The sequence below is a fragment of the Melanostigma gelatinosum genome (genome assembly GCF_949748355.1).
Source record: "Melanostigma gelatinosum genome assembly, chromosome: 13".
NCBI lineage: Eukaryota > Metazoa > Chordata > Actinopteri > Perciformes > Zoarcidae > Melanostigma > Melanostigma gelatinosum.
In genome coordinates, this window is record NC_136646.1 from 20,349,866 (window position 1) to 20,364,057 (window position 14,192).

Sequence of the window (14,192 nt, forward strand, 5' to 3'; positions counted from 1 at the left end):
AAGAGAGAAAAATAAAGAACCAAAAAAAACAATTAAGATTTTGAAAACCTTCTAATGCTGCTAATAGTAAGAAATGAGTTATAATTTGCAAATGCATTTCAGTGCAGAAGAGCAGAACATTTTTTCAGAAAGGCGACTACAATTATAAACTGAGCTGTGGGTTTAGAGCCCACAAAAGCAAAGAACCACGACTTTCAGTGGTATATTTCCAACCAAGTATAACAGACTTTACCTTCTCTATCTGCTGAGAAATACAACTGCAATGTACCGTACTTTATTTGATGTGGAAGATAAGGCTAATTGTAATATGGTTTCAATGATAAAAGACAAAGAGGTGATTATTTCACTCTTGGTGTAATGACCCTTACAGGTCCCCGTAGAGTCTGAGATGTCCAGGGTTTCTTACCTGCTTTCTTAGGCACAGGCATGATTCCCTTGATGCTCACAGTGCTGTTCAAATGGGGAGGTCTTGCGATATTGAGGGGCTGCATCTCTGGAGGGTCTCTCTTATTGACTGCCAAATGAGGAGGGGGGGGGCAGTTACCCAAAGGGATGGTCCTGTCACATGACACTGCAGATCCTTTCTGGGGGATCAGATAGTTGGAGACGAGCAAATACCCAGTATATTCTGAGAAAGCATGGCCATTTGCATACACATGGACCGAGCATGTGCATGAGGCACACTCCACATCTGACAGGCACAAACTAATTTGAGTTGTGGAGAGATGATTTTGCAGCTCTGTGGGGGTTAAAGGCGGAGTCCACGTGTCTGGAATATTTAGAGCCGTTGGTGCCTGAATTCACATGTGTGCCGTATCCGTACTTATGTTTTGTTTAGTCACTTTGGCAACATGATGACCTCTTGAGTCAATAACGAACGGCCACCGATTTTAAAACTGCAACTGACACAAGCTATAGGTTTGTGTGTGTGCAAGGGACGGTCAGTATTTAAGACGGCAGCCAGCTACTCACCGGAGAGCTGTCGTCAATCTCAGATTCCATCAATCAGCAGCTGCTGCAAATGCACTCGCAGAGGAGTTGGGGCAAAGTGTTGGTGTGGTCAGGGCTTGAAAATAAACGGCTTGTAACTCGTCTGTGTGCGCAGATGTTGCTGACATTCAAGTCACCACTTTCAATTGAGCCCAAGATGAAACTTTTTCCTCTTCAATTTGCTTTATTTACTCTAATCTAATGCAAGGGTAGGGGAAGTTCAGCCTGATATATATATATATATATATATATATATATATATATATATATATATTTTATATATATATATATATATATATTTTATATATATATATATATATATATATATATAAAAATATATATATATATATATATATATATATAAATATATATATCTATAACAAAAATATATATATCTATATAAAATATATATATCTATATAAAATATATATATATATATATATATATAAATATAAATATAAATATATATATATAAATATATAAAATATATATATATAAATATAAATATATATATATTATATATATATAAATATAAATATATATATATTATATATATATATTATATATATATATATATATATATATATATATATATATATATATATATATATATATATATATATAATATATATATATATAATTTTAGTTATATTAGGCCTATTGGATTGTCACAGGGGTGTACAGGGGTGCCCCAAATGCAGAGGACGTATGGCTCAACTGCAGGCTGTTGAGACAGTTAAATTATTGAATCACTAAGTGAAGTTATATATATTTATATATATATATGGACTCACGGGTCCAGATTCCAGTTCAGGCAGCAATCGATAAGCAACAGCACACTGCAAGATAGAAACACTCAAACGTTAAGAAACTGGCAGAGACGGTGTGAGAAGAGCCGGTTAAGACCTGCACGGCCGACGAGGGAATGAGCTGCAGGTGGGGCGGAGCTCAGGTGAGGAGAATGAGGTGATTGCAGGGCAGAGGGGCATGAGGTGGACTGGTAAACAGGACAGGTGTGTTTGGGGGGGGGTGGCTGGTAATGGTGGATGTGACAGCAATACACACAACTGGGGTGGACTTTGTGACAACTTTAATATGTACTGTAAGCAGCATTTAATGTTGTACAGGTGGTTGAAATGGAAATACTCAAATAAAGTACAGATATTTCAACATTGTACTTAAGCCAGTACCAACTATGTACCGATCAATGAAGAGATTTGAGTCTATTTCTCCTCCATAACACGTCTTCTTTCAGACGAGTGGAAGAACACTTAGATGTTTATTTTACTACTTTGTCTAGTTTTGTCTGTAGATTTCTCCTAAATACACCCAAACTTAACATTAGATAATGCCTCATTTGCATATTTAAACATGAAATTTCAGGAAACTTAAACTAAAAAACATTATCTTGCTGTAAGTGATCCACTGGGTGATATCTATTAGTTATTTGTTTTTTACCCCATTAAAATTAAGTGCTCAAATAAATGTCTTGTCCCCTCGTTATTAACAACCATAGAAAGTAAAACATGTTCGCCAAATGAAAAGCAATTATGAATCAGATGTTTGGATGGTTTCCTTTACTGGTGCGTCTTAATTGCTGCGAGTTAATAGGAAATACCTCCTCCTCACGAGACAGCGGCTCGCTGCTATCAGAAGAAGAAGAATTTAAATGAAGTGTAAGTGCCCGCTCAGCGCCGGCTCCAATAATACCATTTCAACACCTGCTGCTTACTGCTGTCAGTGAGAGGGGTTGCATATTACCCTGACCCTCGGGTGTGTTTAGGGGCGCGATGCATAACATTATACAGTCAACGATCACTCTGTGATACCCCAGTGTACATAACCTCCCAGCCGGGCTATTACACATCCTCTCATGTCACTTCATCACATGTTAACATGGTGGTGCTGTGCTGACATGTTTAGCATGATTGGGCACAATAAGTGTGAGGCTGTGCCTGCTGGGATGCTGCCGGTGGGACTTCAACTTGAAGTTGTCTTGGCTCTCCTCTGATTGACAAGGCAGGTGTTTCCTCCCTCACACACTCTCACTATGAACATTGGAGTGTGTTTATTCCAGAGTGACTCAAGTCTCAGAAACAACGGTTGTTTGTTTCTTATTGTGAACGATGCAGTGGTGCATATTCTATTAAAAGTAAAACAAAGTCCTGTATTTAAAATCAAGTAGAATGTACTTAAAGTATCAAAAGTATAAATACTAGTTCCCTCTCAAATATTAGATTGTTAACACTGATGCATGAGCAGCATGACAATGCTGGAGCTGCTCGAGGTGAAACACGTTTGAACTACTTTAAACACATTTAGTCCAGTGGTTCTCAACCTAGGGGGCGGGCCCCTCCAAAGGGTCACCAGATCAATCTGAAGGGTCATGAGATGATTGATGGCAGAGAAGAAGAAGAAGAAGAAGAAGAAGAAAAAAACTTTTGATGGACTTTCCTCTCTCTCTTTGTTTGCTGATTTTGTGAAACATTTAATAATTTACAATTTTAGGGCCTTTGACTGTTATTAAATGAAACCATGTGAGAAGTTTAGAGGAGAAATGGTTCTTTGGTGGAACTTTTCACAACTCATAGATATCTAAAACATGACATAACGAGACGTTGCTTTCTTGTGAGGGGTCACAAATCATGAATATCCTGAACCACTGATTTTATCTTTAACAATGTGTTGAATAAACTATTAATCTGAAAGCTAAGCAGTAACTATAGCTGTGAAATAAATGTAGTGGAGTAAAAAGTGCAATATGTCCCTCAATGTTTTACTTGAGTAAATGTACTGAGTTGTTTTCCACCACTGATTGTTCTCCTTATGAAACCGAAACAGCTAGCTAAACCAAATGACAAACACATTTCAGTTGTCTTTAATCATGCCTTCATAGTTAAAGTGTCCAGGTTTACAGTGTGATAACAACCGGCAGCTTTAGTGCAACACAAACATTGTGACTTTGTGACATTGTGATTTATGTAAATGTCACCTCCTACTCCTCACCCTCAGCCCCCTCCACCGTCTGCCAGCAAGTTTACTTCTGCAGCATTTCTCTGTCGTACATCATTTGTAAATGATCCTCTCTCCATGTGGACAACGTGTCCATCAACTGCAGGTTTACACATTAAATAGTGTTCAATCATCATCATCATTTGAATTTTCTCTGAAGACATTTGTGAAGCTCAAAGTACAACTCTCTTCAGTAAAGGATGCAGTGACAGGAAGGAGAGACAAGTAGTACTTACCGGTACCTTTTAAATTCCATTCTGCCAGTAGATCGCCCCAAATGCTACACACTGTACCTTTAAGACGTGTCCTGGTAAAGTCCACGGGTTGCAGTTAGTTCAGTGCTGAATCCACTGAGCATCACCACCCATCTCTGCAGACCGACTGCCTACAGAGACAGATAACTCCCTCAAGAGTTGATGGGTACCAAAACCGAAGCACACTGGATATTTGACTTACGCCGGAAACACACAAGAGCAGTAGTGCAGCCTGCGGCGAGCTGCCATGCAGTGTCTATGGAAAGCTCGGTTGATTCTGCAAGAGAGGTCAAATCAAAAGTGGAAGACAGTTTCATTTTTGGCAGAAAATTGCAGCCAGAGGAGAACACAGTCCTATGACTTTTGTGACATGTTGACCTATGTTACGAATCATTTCTTCCCGAAAGAACACGCCTGCTGTCTGCAGCGAAATGTAATTGAGTGCGCCGAGCAGCACTTTGCAGCTTTGCTTGGTATGTGTCCAACGTTAAGCTGGAGATATTCAACTACTTCTACAGTTTCTAGTTGTTTCAAGCGGCCACAGTTGAGAGGGGCGAGGTGACGTCATAGATGACTAATATGGGAATGTAGCGACGATATTTCATGGAGGGTATTCCTGATGTTGCACTCGATTGTTCAAAGTGACAGAAATGGTGAGATGAAGAATGAAAACAGAGCCAGAGACCAGTTCAAAAACACAACTGAGTCTCTTAGTAATCTCTTGTAACATACAGCTACTGTAAACAGCTTTTTGAAACCCATCGGATGCCATTTTATCACTATCATCTGTCATCGCGTCCATTTGACTTATAATCTTATTTTTAGGTGGATGTAACTTGAGCCCGGTCTGCTCGACACTTGTTGAAAGCAGCATGTGTTTACTGTATGTGTGGCCTCAGTGGACCGCTAACTCACATTACTCCATTCCCCAAAGATCACCACAATCTCGTGTCTCCGTGACCCCCGGCCTCCTGGTAGATGGACATACATCACAGTCGCTGCTGATAGCTCCTCCCATGATGCATCAGTGTTTCTGCTGAAAGTAGAATAGCTCAGATTGTTGAGGTGTTTTTTTTTTTAAAGAAGGAAGAAGAAGCTGCGCCGCCCCTGACAGACGCAGATCTCTTTACTAACAGATGACTTTTGACGCCCGGCTCATCACTTCATTCTAACTCTCAGCTGTTATCCATTTCTCATGTTGTACAGCAAAACAGCACAAGCAGTCACAGAGCAGGACGGCGCGCTCGTGTGACTGGGTGGGTCTTTCTGAGAAAGGCCTGGCTGGTGATTGGACGAGGCCAGAGGGCATCGAAGTGTTGAAGCTCAATGCTGAGCCTCCTAAAATAAAAGGATTTTCCTCACAGTTTGACACGGGGACTAAAAACAGCCGGCTGACATGAGGACGGGCGATGGTGACACAAGGATTTGGGGACATTATGTTTCTAAAGCAGTTTCCTGACTCACGATTCTAAATGAAACACAGATAGGAGGCAGGAGGATGGAGTGAAGACACAATGTTCACATTGGCTCCCAGAAGTGCAGCCAGGACCCCAGGCGGACACACTTCAGATTGGACCGTCTGTTAGATGTTTACAAGTAGCTTGCTTTTGTAGGACTTCACATTCTGGTTTGCATTTGTCCTTTCATTCAAATCATCAAAGTCAGCCCCTGTCTTAAAGGTACGAGGCTCAATCCTAGTTTTGTTGCTTTTTTTCTGTGCAGAAAAAAACACAGCAATGAGAAAGCAGATGGTGAGGTCCTGAGCGGCTCCTTAAAAAAAGTAAAGCAGCAGACGGTGTACTAGTGGTCCTCTGTGATTTTACAATTCTGTTTAAGTGTTTTGTAATTTCTATCTTTTGATGAGTCATTGTAAAATAATCAAACACATTTCAACACTTAATGTGTCGACATTCAGGTCTGATTCTGCTGGATAAAGCACGGCCGGGAGAGACGAGGCTTTAGAACAGGAAGCTAACGCTCTGTATAAATGACGAGAAGCATCCGGAGGAGTATTTGGTAAATAGTTGTGTACATGGTGTTATTATAAACAGTGTTCACTAAATACACACTGCCACAATAGCTGACACTTGTTCAGAGACAGCAGCAGCTGCTTTTATCCCAGCTTGGTAAACCGCTGGTTGGATTTAGAACGGATTAAACAGCCGAGTGGAGGCTTTCCAGTTCAAATGAGTCAAACTCACAGAAGTGGTTCTGCTTTCTCCATCAGTGAGGAACAGGCCAGTTAGAACTGGAACTAGATCAAACCATCTCAACATAAATGTCTATTAAGTGTGTATATTTCTGTCTTCTCTCTTTGTATGTTTTTACCAGTTAAATGTCAGAATGAATGCAGACTTTAATCATTGTGTATTCACATTCAAAACAAAATACTAAACACTGAAGGACAAACATCGCCACAATGACTACACGTTCATGTAACTGTATTTCGTTTATTAATAGAGTATCGTCATCTGAAACCATCATTATTTTACATGGTTTTCCCTCAATAATCACTGTTATTACTTTACTGGTGTTACAACTAAATCTGAGCCTCAGAGTAAAACAGGACCGAGTGTCTGAGTGACGTAGAGAAAAGGTCGGTCAAGTAATAAATACACTTTATTTTCACATTAGTATTAAAAATGTCATCTGCAGGGCACAATATCTCCTCTGTGCTGTACAGTTGTAAGTTGTGTGTGACGGACATTTATTCTACTTAAATAGCATTATGTACAGCAATCAAAATCTACTCGAGAGAACTATCGTTCAGGAAATGTTCACCAATAACAACAAAAAGCAGAAGCTGTTGGCTTGTCGATCATCGGCCACCTCCATTGGCTGCTCCGCCTCCGGCTCCTCCACCTGATTGGTCCTGAGCACCAGACATCATGAGGAAGAGAACGAGAGGCACGATGTACATCCACTGGAGAGGACAAGAACAAAAGAAAAGAGAAGTAAACACAACAATAGTTGTTTTAAAGACACCAATTCTGAACTGTGATCACAGAGATCATCCCAGATTGGTCTCCCCAGATTAGGTTCTACTGATATTCTGAACAGAAGAAAAGTTAAGTGGGTGAGAAAGTGAAGAAATCTCAGTGTCAACACCAAACACATGCTCAACATGTTCACGCCGACAAGATTTAGGATTTGTTGATGGTTTAGCATCAGGTTACTTGTATTTGTACCCGTAGGTAGACTTGGTTTTCAATGGGCGAGGCATCCGTCTCCACACACATTACAATCAACAAGACAAACATGATACAAGTACACAAGGCTACAAATCAGTCAATCACTAAACACATTAAATAGCATGGAGGCTTCCAATCAGTGGCGGCTGGTCAATAGAGGGCCATGGGGCATGGCCCCACCATGAGCCACATGAAAAAAAAAAAAAAAATTATAATAATCATAAATTATATAAATTGTCAATATTTGTGTTTTTAAACGATAGAATGTACCCAGTAATGTGTGTAAAGTATGATATCTGCGCAAAATATATGCCTTTCCTGCTCTCTGTCTGTGTGCACGACACTCTGAGAACGCACAGCTTGGGGGTCCTGATCGTTTTGGCCCAAAAGAGGCGGGTCTATGAAGCAGTTTAGCCAATTGCTGATTCAAGATATAAATGAGTGACATACAATTGAGCCAATCAGCGCCCTCAAATAGATTCAGCTTGGGGCCAGAACGATCAGGCCCCCCTCGCTGCGCGTTCTCGTCAGGAGAAGTCTCTACAGGCGAGCGCCAGCGCGAGCACTCCTCCTCCAAGACCCGTTTGAGAGGAGAACTTTGGCGGAGATTCTGCAGCCAAAGAGCTGATATCAGATCAGCCTGACCTCACAATCAGACAGCAGACTCGCGGGAAAGGGAAGCAGTACATGAAGCTTCTGTACTAGCTGTTCACCAGACAGGTTTGGCTAGCTGGATGACGTCATGCTAATAATTTATTTAGCTTTTTAAAACAACGGGGACGGATCCAGCACGGACAGTTACGGGAGTGAGGGATGAGGAGGTAAGGAAACATGAGAACACCAGGGTAGGGAGTGAGGGATGAGGAGGTAAGGAAACATGAGAACACCAGGGTAGGGAATGAGGGATGAGGAGGTAAGGAAACATGAGAACACCAGGGTAGGGAGTGAGGGATGAGGAGGTAAGGAAACATGAGAACACCAGGACACACATGAGAACTCTGTCAAGCTACATATTATGCAAAGTGAACATCTTTTATTCTACATAGCTGTCCTCAGTCTCATCTGCTTAACTTGGTCATGGAGGCATCAACATGTAATAGAGATGTTAAATTAACAGTGAAAACTCATCATAGCTTAATTTAACATCAGTATTCATAATTACACTTCATGTTTACTTCTCCTGATCTTTACCTCCTATAACAAGGTCCATAGGGGCATCTCAATAAATGAACATGTGATATTATATTATATAAGTGTTATTTACTGATTGTTTTCGTGTTGGAATACATGTTAAATATTTAACTGCCAAGTAATAATGCGTGTTTGATACTTACATTTATTTTGCATTAAATCATACTGGGATGTTTGCTGAAATTGATAGGATGGCCCTACCTAGAACATTTTCAACCTGCCGCCACTGCTTCCAATGTCTTTTGAATTAAGAAGAAAGTTAAGCTTCTTCAGTCAGTTATAAGTCTGGAATGTATTTGGCACCGACTCTGGAAAAACCAGGAAAAGAAGGAAAGTGTGGGAAACAAAGTGGTTGGTTTCAATTAGTCGTGTAGAAGTTAAATAGATCAGTTGACAGAGGAGGAGGGGACAGAACAAGACACAAGTAAGGAAACAGTACTTCAGCGGGAATCAGCTCTGCTCTCTGCCTCCCCCTGCTGGGGGCTGTGCTGAGTTGGTGACCATGAGGAAGATTGCACCTCCCAGAATCAAATACCACTGGAACACAGCACAGCACAGAGTCAGTCAGCACAGGTCACTGAACACAGCAAGATACACAAGACAAGCACAGCGATCATAGGAGGAGCTCGGGGGAGGCCGGCGATAGCACACAGGCCCGGCGTTTCAAAGACGTGGAGCTCACTCCAGCCGACAGCTCCAAATGTCACAAAGATGGCAAATGTACATGTTACTGAAGTTTGAACTTGAACTTTGAGGGCAGAATGATCTCTGCTGACTGTGACAGCAGCAGCGCAGAGAGAGTGACAGCTGTCAAGCTCTGGTGCAGACCCCCTTTTGGGCCCCAATACCTAAAAAGGGGGATCTGGTACGGTTTGTTTATGGTGTGAAAGCAAAGAAGACAAAGCAACGTATAGCCTGTATTCTGACAAAATCATTTAACATATACACCAGGGGCCTCCCAAGAAGTAACTCTACCCGCTTCAGAGGGGTTCGCTGAAGGTTCTGAGAAAATGTACATTTTAGAACACAAAATGATTATTCTCCAATCAGTTAAACAAGTTACGCTGCTCACAAGTTTGGTTGAACCAGTGATGCTGCAACAGTATGTCATGTCAGACTAACAAGAGCACACCCAAAGAACAGACTGTCCAGTAAAAGGCACAAATATAAATATATACCACGTTCATGAGGAACGGGTAACAAGGAACACAAACGGACTTTCCGGTGTTTCGTTGAACTCTGTTCCCCTGCTAAATAGTGGCCCCACCGCCCCTGGTAGTTGGGGTTAATGGTCGGTTCCGGTTCATGTTAGGGAGGAACACAGACATGAAAACAGTATTCGACACAACGCCGTCGGGTAGCAGTCTACATACAGAGAAGGTGAAGTCTCTGTTACCAAACTGACGAGGACCAACGCAGCAACAGAGCCTTCGTTTAGTGTCGCACATCCTAACGACACACAAAAACCCTTCGTCCAGGCAGGGAACGTAACAGAGGCCCTGCTTTAAGTGACTGAATCGTTACTAAAGGACCATAAAAGTACGACAGACACTACGTTTGCTGTCGGTGATGCGACACTTGGTGCTGTGAGTAGATCTCGACCCCTTTCATTTTGTCAATCTAGCTCTCAGAGGACGACATTTGGAGACCCCTGATGTACAAACAGTGCAGGATGTCCCCTGAAAAAAACAGAAACTGAAGAGGCGAAACAAATCTAAATATGAAACTATTTTAGGGAGACGTTTCTGCCACAAATATTGACAAATGAAATAGAAGAAAAACAAAACCTCGCACTGAAGTATTGATGCGCCCTGTATACTGCATTTTAAAACACATGCATAGAAAAAGTTAAGACTGACGGGGAAAAAAACAAGGAGCTGAATAAGCATTTTCATGTATCCATAAACTATATGGGCCATTACAATCATCAGAGCCCAATTACCGAAGGCAGCGAGTATATCTTCAGGCACAGCTTATTGGGCTTATCAGCAGTTTTCAGTAAGAGTACTTACGTATTTAGCAAAGAAAGATTTCTGCTCTTGTGGATTCTTCCCTTTCTTCTCAGTTTCTTGTTCCATTCGTTCGACGAACAGAGCCGTCTCAGGTCTGGAAGAAAGTTGGCAATTAGAATTCAAACAAACCCGAAAACAGAAAGTGTGTGTGAAAGGCAGAAGAGTGCGGAGAGACTTGTTCTCCCCGCGGGGAGATGCTGTAAAGCTGCTACGCCAAGGCAAATCAAACGGAATCAAAGACATCCGAGACAGCTACCCGAGAGGATTTCACTAATGCACGGATAGTTAGAGATGCTGCTATGAGCAGTCAAGCTTCATCAAGCAGTGGAGATCGAAAATGAAGAAAAACTGAAAAGTAAAAATGAGCAAATTCATCATTTAGGACTGACCCCGGTGCATTGACGGGAGCCATGACGCTGAGCGTGGTGTTGAACACCTCGAGGTCGACTTCATCCTCCACCTCCGTGCCCCGGCAGGCCCCGGGAAACGTCACTATGGAAACACCGATGACGTAACCAGAGACGTCGGTGTGGAGGGAGATGACGTCGCTCAGATGGGACTCCACCATGGCGCACTGAGGAGCAGGACAGAGGTTCATGGTAGACCGAGTTAGTATCGCTCACATTCATATCACGGGGATGTGATGCCGCTTCATCCAACAGATATACATAAATCATTTCAGAAAAGCCCTCAATCAACTTAGGCTGGTTAGACACAAGACTTAATGAATATCTATTCTTGCATGTCCTTCTGGTTCTCTAGCTACACACGGCTTAGAATAGAATACTGAAACATTGATTATTACTAAATTAAATACGTGTTTCTGGCATCATGTTAACCCAGTGAAAAAAGTGTTCTATAGAATACAACTTTATTGTCCATCAGAGTGGAAAGTTGTCTCTGGCTCACCAAAACATAAAAGCTAGTCGGTTCAGTCAAAAGATATTAGTTATCAGATGAGCCATACTTTTGTTCATAAACAAAACAATTTAAAATGTCCTCTCTAGGATAAATCTGGAGCTAAATCTTTAGCCAACCTTTAATGTAGGGATGTAGTCAGCAAAAGTACTTTACAAACAAGAGTACCTTTGATTTCTAATGACCAATAATAAAATATAATAAACTATAAAAGACCAAACGTGTAAATGTGTTAGCTTTTATAACAAGGCTCTGAGACAATTATAAACTTGTGAGCCAACAAGAAAAACATTGAAAGAGTTTAAGTCAAAACAAATGTACTAAAATACAGTAAACCAAAGAAAAAAAAATGACATTATTTAACTAGAGAGACCTTAAAACACCATTATTTGATAAAGTAGTCCCATTATTGCACATGTCTTACATAGAGCAGATAGATTATTACTGATGAAGCTCTTCATGTACTTATTATCTCTCAGTTCCATAATATACAAGCCTGTTGAGCATCTTAACTTTATTTCCTGGTGAAGAGAAGTGAAATACGTACGGCTCTGACAAATGCTGTGAGGTAACCTTCCATCTGCCGCTCGGTCTGTCTGTCCGCCTGCAGGAAGACACGAGGCACTCGGATTCTGTACAGACCGTCCACTGCAGCCACTTCCTGAAGCACAAAACAGACAGACGTTATGCCATCCTGATCACACTCAAGGTCTTTTGTACGAACTCTGGCCCTCAAATCTGTTTATCAATAATCAGAGCAAATGGTCGGAGGTTGTCCATGAGCGTAATGGCCCCAAAAGCCCCTTACATGAGGAATCCAACAATCTCAGTGTAATTGTAGTCATCTTTATTTTGGACACAACAAACTACAGTATTCCTCCGTCCACATTCTTCAAACCGTATCACATCTCACCTTTAGTTTGGTTCTGTCTTCCTCCGATAGCTGACTCTGAGTCAGTGAGACGCTGGGCTCCCTTCCAGCTTTCAACACCAGCGCTCCACGCACTCGAAACTTTGCTATGTCATCTGAAACAATGCAGACAGACAGACAGTAAGAGCAAAGCAGATAGCATGAATACCCGAATGGACCTTTTTCACAGCAGATACTTTGACATTAAAACAGTGGGGAACGTGCTGGTTTATTTAGTATCACTAATGAGGGCTGCAGTCCAAGGGAGGTCCTGGTATTGTGCATGCTGGCTCAATGCAATGGCTTACTTGGACCTCCAATGCAGCTGTGCCATCGTTAATGATATCACTTTCACCTGAGCCTTTCCTGCTGCGACAAGTCAACATGTCTGCTGTGATAAAGGTCTATCAGATATAGATGGTCAGAATGTAAATTGTTGCAGTTGACTGTCATGTTAACGTTACATGCAGAGTTACATACGTTGGCGGTTAACGACATAGAATTAATTTATCAATTGATAAAAATGATTCAACTGACAAGACTTTTGAAGTGTGATGTCTCCGTTCTGAGGTGGTGTTAGCACAAGGCTGCTTAGTTAACGTTAACAACATTAGCAATAACGCACTATTAACCATAATAATAATAAAACACATCCTCACCAACTTCAAATGAGTGCTCAAGTGGTACGGAGAAACCACTGAATTCAGTGTCCATGACATCGCCAACCTGTTATACAAATAGAAGATATAACGTTGCCGTTAGCATTCACCGGGTCCAAAGCTAATGCTAATCCCATAGCTAACAGGTGCAGCTTCCGTTTAACGGCAGTCAAATGCGAGGGTTGAATTCAATTTCACAATTTCACACTTACCCTTCTGCCGTTATTACAATATACATAGTTCGTGCATACGAGAAACAAAACAGTAGAAACAACTGCAATTTTAAATGGAAGTGGACGGGCCATTTTGACAGAAATATGCACCGGAAGACAAAGTAAAGTGTACAAAGCTAAGTTACTACAACTGAGCACTTCCGGAGAGCTTTTCATAATAAAAGTCTTTAAAATACATGCCGTTTATTCTTTACATTTTTTAGCAGAGTTTTCAAATGCTGATTTGGGAGCTTTTGTAGCCTAACTAAGTCTAACTAAGTAGAGCAACACATTCAAATTCATCGTCAATCATTAATTTCACCTTTCCCCCCCCCCCCCCCCACGTTCCTTGAATTTTAAGATTTGTATTATATATATTTTTCGAGTTTCAACCAGGTTTTATCAAACGTGTGTCTCAAGCTAAAAGTCTGCTTCACCACTCCACCCCATCCCTCCATACACACAGCTATTTTGCGTATCCTGAGCTATTTAAGGTATGTGCTGACCTACTTTGCATGCATGTTTGTTTATGCATAGCCTCCCACTCAATACATGTCAAATTACTTTATTTTTCACTTTCACTGTCCATTTCTGAACATGTTCATCTTGTCATCTGTTATTGCCAGTGCTACTGCACAGGAACAGTATTAGGCTTTGAATTATTTTATTTTTTTACATTATATATTTTTAACATTTTGATGTTTTCTGTACTTCTTTATTGAACCAGATCTGTATGTGTGCTGCTGTCTTGTTACTAGTCAACAGAAACTTCTTGTGCATTTTCTTCTTTGCAAATCAAAGAGGTTCTGATTACTATTTTGGGTTGTCTGTCAGCTTATAGTG

At 41.1% G+C, this 14,192-nt stretch overlaps 1 protein-coding gene across 2 annotated transcripts; it reads right to left on the bottom strand.

Annotated features, from left to right (window-relative positions):
* Positions 1-6,686: 6,686 nt before the first annotated feature.
* On the bottom strand, positions 6,687-13,471 carry emc10 (ER membrane protein complex subunit 10). 2 transcript variants are annotated; one of them, XM_079281034.1, is made up of 8 exons: positions 13,350-13,471; positions 13,138-13,204; positions 12,482-12,594; positions 12,116-12,229; positions 11,040-11,224; positions 10,651-10,744; positions 9,078-9,175; positions 6,687-7,179 (listed from the first exon to the last, which is right to left on the bottom strand). In XM_079281034.1, the coding sequence occupies exons 1-7, from the start codon at positions 13,440-13,442 to the stop codon at positions 9,089-9,091; spliced, it is 753 nt and encodes a 250-aa protein (XP_079137160.1). In that variant the 5' UTR covers positions 13,443-13,471; the 3' UTR covers positions 6,687-7,179; positions 9,078-9,088. The 2 variants fall into 2 exon arrangements, with proteins under 2 accessions (XP_079137160.1, XP_079137159.1); XM_079281033.1 differs by lacking the exon at positions 9,078-9,175.
* Positions 13,472-14,192: the final 721 nt, after the last annotated feature.

What these genes read in the sequence shown, in the direction of transcription:
- emc10 (XM_079281033.1), bottom strand. Translation starts at nt 13,442, where the DNA reads ATGGCCCGTCCACTTCCATTTAAAATTGCAGTTGTTTCTACTGTTTTG. An exon ending in ATTGTAATAACGGCAGAAGG is followed by an intron (nt 13,205 to 13,349) that starts GTAAGTGTGAAA and finishes TTTGTATAACAG; the next exon opens with GTTGGCGATGTCATGGACAC. An exon ending in TGAGCACTCATTTGAAGTTG is followed by an intron (nt 12,595 to 13,137) that starts GTGAGGATGTGT and finishes GCATTGTTTCAG; the next exon opens with ATGACATAGCAAAGTTTCGA.